Source organism: Sapajus apella, unplaced genomic scaffold (assembly GCF_009761245.1).
Source record: "Sapajus apella isolate SASKATOON/1434 unplaced genomic scaffold, GSC_monkey_1.0 scaffold12, whole genome shotgun sequence".
In the NCBI taxonomy this organism is placed as follows: Eukaryota; Metazoa; Chordata; class Mammalia; order Primates; family Cebidae; genus Sapajus; species Sapajus apella.
The window spans coordinates 4,319,405-4,328,864 of record NW_022436952.1 but is presented as its reverse complement, the minus strand read 5'-3'; the positions used below and the strand labels follow the sequence as shown (position 1 = coordinate 4,328,864).

Here is a 9,460-nt window from a genome sequence, read left to right as displayed (position 1 = left end):
CTGAGGCAGGAGAATTGCTTGAACCCAGGAGGCGGAGGTTGCGGTGAGCCGAGATCGCGCCATTGCACTCCAGCCTGGGTAACAAGAGCAAAACTCCTGCCTCAGCCTCCTGAGTAGCTGGGACTACAGGCACGCGCCACCATGCCCAGCTAATTTTTTGTAGTTTTTAGTAGAGACGGGGTTTCACCATGTTGACCAGGATGATCTCGATCTCTTGACCTCGTGATCCACCCGCCTCGGCCTCCCAAAGTGCTGGGATTACAGGCTTGAGCCACCGCGCCCGGCCTGTATTACTTTCTTAAAGATAATTTCCCAAATTATATAAGCTTCAGGCCCCACAAAACCTGGATTTGCCCCAGTATAACTAAATCTGGACCATTTATTGAGGAATTCTTATATGCCAGGTACTGCGCTGAGTGCTTCTGGAGCACAATCTCCTCTAACCCCAGCATAGTATGCCAGATGCTGTTTTACAGGTGAGCCAACTGAGACCAGAAACGCTCATTCACTTGCCCAGGGTCACATGACTGATATATGATAGAGTCAAGATTTGAATTCAGGTCCTCTTGGTCTCAGAGCCCCCTGTTTCTGGGGCTCTGTCCCACCAGAGGTGCCTGTCTATAAGTATGCTCAGCACAGGGAAGCAAGTTTAGAAATGCAAGTATATACCTTTAAAGAGGTGAGGGGGGTGCGGGGGGAAAACGAGAGAAAGGGATGCTAGTGTCGTTCATTCTCCAGTCCCTGATAGGTGCCTTTGATCCCTTCTTGACCATTACAGCTGTGTTCTTGCCTGGGGCATTCCAACAAGAACTGCCGGATTTAGCACATAAAAATAAGGAGGCCCAGTTAAATTTGAGTTTCAGATAAACAGTGAATAATTTGTTAGTATAAATATGTCCCATGCAATATCTTGTTGAAATTTCAAAAAAAAAAAAAAAAAAAAAAAAAAGTCGGCCGGGCGTGGTGGCTCATGCCTGTAATCCAAGCACTTTGGAGGCCAAGGCGGGAGGATCACCTGAGGTCGGGAGTTCAAGACCAGCCTGACCAACATGGTGAAACCCCGTCTTTAAAAAAAAAAAAAAAAAAAAAAAAACTCTTCCTTCCATCCCCACCCCTACCAGTAGGCCTAAGGAATAGGGTCAGGGGCTCCAAGTAGAATGTAGTTGGGAAGTGGAATTAAGCAGAAGGCAAGGGGCAAAGAAGAAACCTTGCATGCATGGGTGCTGGGTGCCTCCTTAAATAAGCAAGAAGGATGCACTTTGAAGAACTGAGATAGAAGTCCTCGGCCGGGCGCAGTGGCTCACACCTGTAATCCCAGTACTTTGGGAGGCCAAGGTGGGCAGATCATCTGAGGTCGGGAGTTCGAGACCAGCCTGACCAAAATGGAGAAACCTCGTCTCTACTAAAAATACAAAATTAGCTGGGCGTTGTGGCACATGCCTGTAATCCCAGCTACTTGGGAAGCTGAGGCAAGAGAATCGCTTGAACCCAGAAGGCGGAGCTTTCGGTGAGCCAAGATTGGGCCATTGCACTGCAGTTTGGGCAACAAGAGCGAAACTCCGACTCAAAAAAAAAAAAAAAGAAAGAAGTCCTTGCGATATGACTGTCTCCTCCCAGATTTGTAGACCCTCTTGAGATCATGATTTTCAGACTGGAGAAGGTACTTCAAAGATTCCAAAAGATATGCCTGGGGGTCCTGGAAGCCACAAGGCAAACACATACATCCTCCTCCTTGACTATCAATTTTACTAGAGGATGTGGTGGAAAAACCATTATTTGATTTTAAAACAGATAGGCTTGGGATGAGTAGGACGCCAGCTCCCTAGGAATGTTTAAGATAAAACCTGCGACTTAAAAGAGCATGAAGAGTGGCAGCCTAGGGAATTTGTCCTGGACTCTGGGGGAGGGGGCAGAATCACCAGCCTCTGCAGTTAGGGATTCTCCGAGGAAAATTGTGAGAACGGCTGCAGGCAACCCAGGCGTCCCGGCGCTGGGAGGGACGCACCCAGGCCTGCGCGGAGAGAGGGAGAAAGTGAAGCTGGGAGTTGCCACTCCCAGACTTGTTGGAATGCAGTTGGAGGGGGCGAGCTGGGAGCGCGCTTGCTCCCAATCACAGGAGGAGGAGGAGGTGGAGGAGGAGGGCTGCTTGAGGAAGTATAAGAATGAAGTTGTGGAGCTGAGATTCCCCTCCTTCGGGACCGGAGAGACCAGGGGAGCCCCCCGGGCAGCTGCGCACCCCTTCCCACGGGGCCCTTTCCGGCGCTGCGCGCCGGGCCTCCACCCCTCGCCGCGCCCCGCGCCCCGCGCCCCACCAGCCTGGTCCAGTCGGAGCCATGGGGCCAGAGCCGCAGTGAGCACCATGGAGCTGGCGGCCTGGTGCCGCTGGGGGATCCTCCTCGCCCTCTTGCCCCCCGGAGCCGCGGGCACCCAAGGTGGGTCTGGTGTGGGGAGGGGACGGAGCAGCGGCGGGACCTTGCCGCCTGGATCCCCCTCTGAGGTCCACCCGCCGGCAGGGCCAGAGGGGCCCGGACTAGCTCTTCCATCCCGAAGTTGCGGACGGTCCAGACGCTCAGGGCAGCGGGGCCCTCGGGCCGGAGGGGGCAGTTACACGGCAGCGGCTTGAGATGGCTCATTCCAGAGACTGGCGCTTTCCAGGCTCCCAGGGGGACCCGGGAGCTTGTCAAAGAAGTTCTCTGAAATTGTTTAGAAACTTTTCCCTCAATGAGTGTATTGCATAGAGCGTGAGCGCGTATTTCCCCCCTTCTCGAGCCCCTTCAAGCTTTCTCAAAGCCTTTCCAGTTGGCAGCCTCCGCCTCCGGACTGGCCTGGGCTGGATTCCTTGGGGGGGTCCTCTGCCCTGCCCCTCCGCCAGCCCCTCCCCGCACCCCTTCAGACGATTTTGGTTTGGTTGCTCCTGCTTCTGGCTGGGTCGGTTGTGTGTGTGTGGTGGGGTGCGGGGGTGGCATAGCAACCTGTCCCAAACATAGCTGGGGAGGAAAGGGTGGCCCAGAGGGTGGCCTCTTGCTGGGGTCTGGGTTGGGGGCGGGGGAGACGTTTGCTTCTAACAGATTCTTAGGGCCAGCCTAGGGACTGTGCTCTGTGACTTTTGGAGCGCGTGGACCATGGAGGGGTGGTGGTGGGTTACTTGGGGTGTAAAGTGGGAGAGTTCCCAGGGAAGGAAGCTAAGAAACGGGCCAGATGGGGGCCTAGGGAGGGCTGAGTGGTTCTGCCGCTTTTTCTTTGGTGCTGTGCTTGGGGAAGGGTGAGTGGGGGCAGTGTGTATCCTGACCCATCTGTCCACCTGTGTGCATTAATCATAAAAGCTAACATATAGCCTGGGCCAGGTATACTCTGCCCGGAACTATGTGTGGCGTTTTGCATGCACTCTCCTTTAATCCTGAAACACCTCTATAGTGGAAGGTTTGCCAGCATTCTGGACTTAAAGAGGTTGAGTAGCAGCCGGTAAATGGTGGGATTAACATAGGACCCCAGGCAGTGCGACCCCCAACCATGCATTCGAAATCACTGTATGAATGAATGCACCTGGAGCAATGAGGGACACTGTTCCCTGAATCACTGGGTTGTAGGGGATACAAAATGAAAGTGTTCTGGGAGCTGTGGGTGGTCCCTATAGGTCAGGGGGTCTGGGGAGGGGGTGGGTGTCATCGTGTCTGTGTGTTGCCCGAGGGGCCCTCTGTGAGTGAGTGTATGGCTGTGTTATATCTGCATGTCTATGCTAAGCTGTTCCTGAGTTGTGTGGTCTTTGTGATTGTGTGTCTGGGCTTTATGTTGCCAAACAGCAGCCCCTCTGCTGACTTGGGGACACAGGCTGAACTCTGTCCTCTCCAGGAACTCCCTCAAGGTGCTGGGCCAGATATGCCATAAACAGAGGGAGTAGCCTTCTGTGGCCACGCCTTCTTGCTGAGGAAGAAGGCTCCTCTCTTCCAGGGAGTCCATCCTTGCCCTCCCTGTTTCCCAGACAGGCATCTTCACCTCTCACCTTCTGATGAGAAGGGTGAGGCCAGGCTGGGCTGTCAGGCTGAGCTGCTGCCCTTCTTCACCTTGGGCTGATAGTTGATCAAGGAATAGCAGCTGCTGCAGAGCTGGATTTCAGGGCTGGGTTCTCTGGATGGTGCCTCCTCATGTCCTCACCCCTCAACCTGTGCTATTGATTATGTTGTGCAGGAGATGGTTAAAAAGCCATTGCACAGCCTGGGCAACATGACAAAACTCTTTCAGTACAAAACTACAAAAATTAGCTGGATGTGGTGACACATGCCTGTAGTCCCAGCTACTCTGGAGGCTGAGGCAGGAGGATCACCTGAGCTCAGGAAGTTGAGGCTGCAGTGAGCGATGATCACAACTGCACTCCAGCTTGGGCGACAGAGTGAGACCCTGTTTCAGAAAAAAAAAAGCGCACCACCCATTTGCCTCCGGCACCCAGATTTTACCCAAGGGCTGAGGGCTGGGGGCAGGAATGTGGGGGAAGGGAAGGCCTAGAGGGAGTCCCAGAGGGGTCAGGATTTTGCTGAGATCCTTTCTTAGAGGTGCAGATTTTTGCAAATTGCAGCAAGTACACCCTTTTAATCTTGCAGCACTCCTTCATATTTTAATTCCAGTATGATTCTTCCAACAGCCTCCTCTCTTTACTGTACTTGGGGAAAGTACTCATTTTATTTGAAAAAATAAAAAAGTGGAAAAGATAAGGATTAAATGTAAAAAGAAAAAATATGTGGCATTCCAAAGTCAAACATGAAGAACTTCTAATTTTCTCTTGGTTTATTACCCATATTCCTGCTGTATGAACCTGTCTTGCTTTAACTTTGAAGAAATGTGCGGTGTACTTCCTATAGGCTAGGTTTTTATCCATGGTTTCATTTAATCTCTGCAACAGTCCTGTGAAGTAGGTGCACAGATGAGACAATGGAAGTTCAGAGAAATGAAGCAACTTACCCAAAGCTCCCAGCTACCCAGTAATGTCCAGGGCATTTTTGGGCTCTGATGAGGAGGCAATAAGAGGTAGTTAGAGTTTTATTCCAGCCAACAATCATGGGTTGAACAATGCCTTAGGGGCAGGCAGGTGGCCAGGTGGGAGGAGAGGCGCTCGTCTTGTTCAGGTGAATGACCTTTCCATCCACTTCTCTAGGCTGCGGAAAGTGGGGCTGAGCTGGTGGGCCCTGAGGTCCCCTCCTGACTTCGGAGTCCTCTCCCTGTCCAGCCAGTGCCTGCCTTCCTTTAGGGACCTCCTAGCATGGCAGGGGGCTGAGGGCAGGAGGGTACAGGGGCCACTCTGACACACAGGGCTGTGGGCGAAAGAGACAGCTGAAGTGGCAGCATGAGGGGCCAGTGTGGGGCTGTGGCTGGGAGGGCTGGGGTGGGGCCCGGGGTAGTTATGGCTGTCCTTGGGTGATAGAATGATCTGGAAAGAGAGTCAGTCCCCTTACGACCCTCCACCTATAGGAAGCCCCTCTAGAGTGGTACCTTTGTCTTTTGTTTGGCCACCCATCCTCCCGCTGAGAAGAGAGAGGAGGTGGGGGTAAGGGATGTGTGCTCTTTCAAGGAGTGGGAGAATTGTTCTGGCGAATGTTTGTGTTGTCCCAGTTCTGTTTACAAAGCCTCCTCATGTTTACAGATGGCTGCGCAATTCATTACCTCATTTAACTCTCATATACCTTCTCTGAGGGAGTAAGAGCTGTTCCAGCCCAGTTGAGGTCAGTAAATATCCACTGAGTTGCAGGCACTGCGGGGCATAGAGATGGATCCGATTTAGCTTCTGCCCTGGAGGTCTGGGGACTTGCTCAAGATCGCTCAGTGAATAGCCGAGCTAGGGCTCTCATCTAAAGACCCTGGGCCCAGGCCCTGGTCTGATGTCAGGCCTGATACACCAGGTGTTTGTGGTCGGGGAGTTCCAGTGTCACTTTAATGGGCGGTGACATTATGGGTCTGGGGATGCAGATTGTTTTACTGTGGTGTTCATGGAAACCAAGGGAAGTGATGGCTCTTCTGCTGTGAGCAAAAGGAACAGCTGGGGCTGCAGGCTGGTGGGGAGGAGAGAACCCACCTGAGGGAAACCCAGGGCTGGGGTCAAGTCCTGACCACCAGAATCCAGAGAGATATGAAGGACTGTGACCAGCTCTGAGCAGAGAGAGAGATACCATGACCTCAGCTGGTTCCTTTTGTTTGGAGACTCTTGACTGGATTTAATTCATTCATTCACTCACTCAGCAGACACTTAACCAGCACTCCTTGTGGCTGGTCCTGCCTCATACTATCTTTGCTCTGGAGAATTGGAGGTGGGGGTTCCTGAGGGCCAGGGTCCTGGAGACAAGGACACTCCTGGGTAGAATTAGACCTACCTCCCAAAAAAATCAGTGGGGGCCGGGCGCTTTGCCTCATGCCTGTAATCTCTGCACTTTGGGAGGCTGAGGCAGGTGGATCACAAGGTCAGGAGTTCGAGGCCAGCCTGGCCAACACAATGAAACCCGGTCTCAACTAAAAATACAGAAATTAGCCCGGTGTGGTGGCAGGTGCCTGTAATCCCAGCTACTCAGGAGGATGAGGCAGGAAAATTGCTTGAACCTGGGGCAGAGGTTGCAGTGAGCTGAGATCGTGCCACTGCACTCCAGCCTGGGCAACAGGGCAAGACTCCATTTCAAAAAAAGAAAATCAGTGGGACAGGCAGATGTGGGGACCATGCTAAGGAGATGGGAGAGTGGGAGGGAGGTGTCAGGAAGGCCTTCTTGACCTCATGTGGGCTGGTGGGGGTGTTAGCCAGCAAGCACCCAGTTCCCTGGGAACGGTTCTCAGGGTACCAATTTTACCACCTGTCTGCAGACACTAAGATTCTTAATCAGACTCAAATTGGCCACAAATCAGGTAAACAAACTCACTAGTGGGGTGGGGCTACAACCCGTTCTGACCCTCCAGTCCAGCCCAGCCCAGCCACCCTGCCCTGCATAGAGCCTGTGGTGATTATCGGAGGCATCGGGAGAATTAGCATGTATTTACGTTGGCGTGGGGTGTGGGGTGGATTTGTATATGTGCATTTAGACCTAGTGGAAGGAACGCGGGATCTGAAGGCAGGCTGACCTGAGTTCCAGTCCTGCCTATTGCTCGAAAGCTTTATGATGAGGAGCTAACCCCTGCCAGCCTCAGTTGTTTTCTTTGCAAGACGGAGGAGGTTGCAGCCCCAGTCTGTGGAGCATGTTATGCAGATCCACCCAGAGTGCCTGCTGGGCACAAAGTAGGTGCTCAGCTGGCACACGGTAGGTGCTCAGCTCAGTGACTGTGGTGGCCCCCACTCCCCATTGTTGTTGTTTTCCTATTGCCTGGTGGCCACAGCTGGCATCCCTTGAAAAGGGCTGCAGGGGGTGGAGTCGGCCCCTGCTCCAGCCCTGTGGGGACCCTGGGCTTGGGCCAGGGCCTGGGGTCTGGGCCTGCAAACAGCTGTGTCTATAAAGCAGCTGAAGGGCTGAGGCCGGGGGAGGTCCTGGCAGCAGGGCGTTATTTTGGGCCTGGCCTGCCACCCCCAGCTCCTGTTTCTCTTGGGAGTCTGTAGGGGGAGGAGGAGAAGAGGAGGGGGTGCAAGTGGGTGAGGCATGGAGCGGGGAGGCCTCCATCAGGGACATGGACCCTTGAGTTCTATTTCTGGGCCCTCCTATTCCTCCCTCTTTGTCCATATCTGCCCAGAGAGGTGGGAATAGAGGCCACTCTGGGTATTACTGGGAGACCACCAGTTTGTGGCCAGGCCACTGGCCTGGGCAGGGAACCCAGGGGCTTACCCTACCAGGCTCTCCCAGCTCTCTGAAGGCAGGGGGTACCTTGTATTACCCCCTAGGATTTGACCTTAGGCTCTGACTTGCTGGGAGAGCAGTGCCTCTTGGGTCAGACCCCAAGCCAGCACTTGTGCTGTCCCTGAATCTGCATGTAGCCTGTGGGAGGCGGAGCAGTAACTGGCAGGAATTCTGGGCAGCTCAGGCACCTGTGGGCCTGTGGGCCTGAGGGTGCCCTCCGCCCTCACCCTTCCGATCTCCTGGGCAAGACACGCCAGGTGATTCATCTCACCAGAGCAGAAAAACAAGTTCAACTGGGCACTTTCATCTCCCCCCGCTGGCAGGCCTGGTGTGAACTGCTACCCTAGCACCCCCTCACCAGGGATTCTTTACCCCCTCTAGTATTCATGGCCTTCATGGACATTTCTGGTCTCAGGGATACCAGGCTGGGGTCCAGGTGGGCCAGGTGTGGCAGTTCAGCTCTGTGTCCCATGGCTTATGGCTGATGGCTGATGGCTGATGCTGGGCAGGTACGCAGGGCTGACGTAGTGCCTTTGTAGCAGCAGTTTCGTGGCACAGATTCTGCCAGCTGGTTCTGGAGTCTTGCCCTGAGGAGGTGGCCAGATGAGGGTGCCAGCGCAGGAAACCTTGGTGCAGGATCTGTGCCACCCTGGCCCGGGATCTGCAGCCTGTGTCCAGATGCCCACAGCTGGAGTCTCATGCTCCTTTTCTCTTCATGGGGGACTCCCAGAGGTCTCTGCAATGACCAGGGCCCTGGTTGCCCCATGCCCCCACTACAACTCCAGCTGACCTTCCTTCCCCACTCTCTGGGTGGCATTACGGGGGTGTGCACCCCTTGCCAAGAGGTTGGCATGTGGGTGTACTGGAATGGCATAGGGAGAATGCCCCAAGTTTGTTTGCTTGGGAGAGGGGCAGGGGGTATCCAGAAGATTCATGATTCGTCATCGCCTCTCTTGGGGGATTTTTACCCCTGGCTCTGAGTTGTCCCTTTGGGACAAAGGGAGTCTTTCTTTTCCAGCCAACACCCTGTACTGGCGGGCGAGCTCCACAGGGCTGGCACGCTGGGGCAGCCTCTGGATGTACAGGGTGGGCCCAGTCAGAAGGAGCCTCTCCCCTGAAATCCGTCTACTTCCCAAACACACAAGCTTTCTTCTGCTGTTAACCCTGCAGGTTCAAGGGATGTGGATGGAAGGGTCCTTCAGTCAGGCCTTCTCCCTGTCTGAGGTGGCATGACTCTGGGAATGAGTTTGGATGGGGTGGCCAGATCTGAGAAGGTCCCTGGCCAGTGTCCTCTGACCCATCTGCTCCCTCCTGCCAGTGTGCACCGGCACAGACATGAAGCTGCGGCTCCCTGCCAGTCCTGAGACCCACCTGGACATGCTCCGCCACCTCTACCAGGGCTGCCAGGTGGTGCAGGGTAACCTGGAACTCACCTACCTGCCCACCAATGCCAGCCTCTCCTTCCTGCAGGTGAGGCCCATGGGCAACCCAGCCAGGCCCTGCCTCCAGCTGGGCTGAGCCCTCTGTTTACAGGTGGGTGGCAGAAGAAGGTGCCATGCCCTTTATTTCCTCTCTTGTTGTTTCTCAACCAGGAAGTCCTTTCTAACGTCCAACCCCCATTCATTTTACTGCAGCATCAGTTGACTCTCTCTATAATGTGGCTGGCT

General features: G+C 54.3%; 1 protein-coding gene across 3 annotated transcripts in view; it reads left to right on the top strand.

Moving 5' to 3' along the window:
* ERBB2 (erb-b2 receptor tyrosine kinase 2) overlaps positions 1 to 9,460 on the top strand; it is a 43,560-nt gene that overhangs the window by 12,054 nt on the left and 22,046 nt on the right. For 2 of the 3 annotated variants that reach the window (XM_032279205.1, XM_032279206.1), the window contains exons 1-2: positions 2,076 to 2,432; positions 9,112 to 9,263. In XM_032279205.1, coding sequence (XP_032135096.1) covers positions 2,360 to 2,432; positions 9,112 to 9,263 — 225 coding nt within the window. In that variant the 5' untranslated portion in view covers positions 2,076 to 2,359. Of the gene's footprint in view, positions 1 to 1,660; positions 1,711 to 2,075; positions 2,433 to 9,111; positions 9,264 to 9,460 lie in introns of those variants that run through there. The other variant, XM_032279207.1, reaches the window with a different exon arrangement.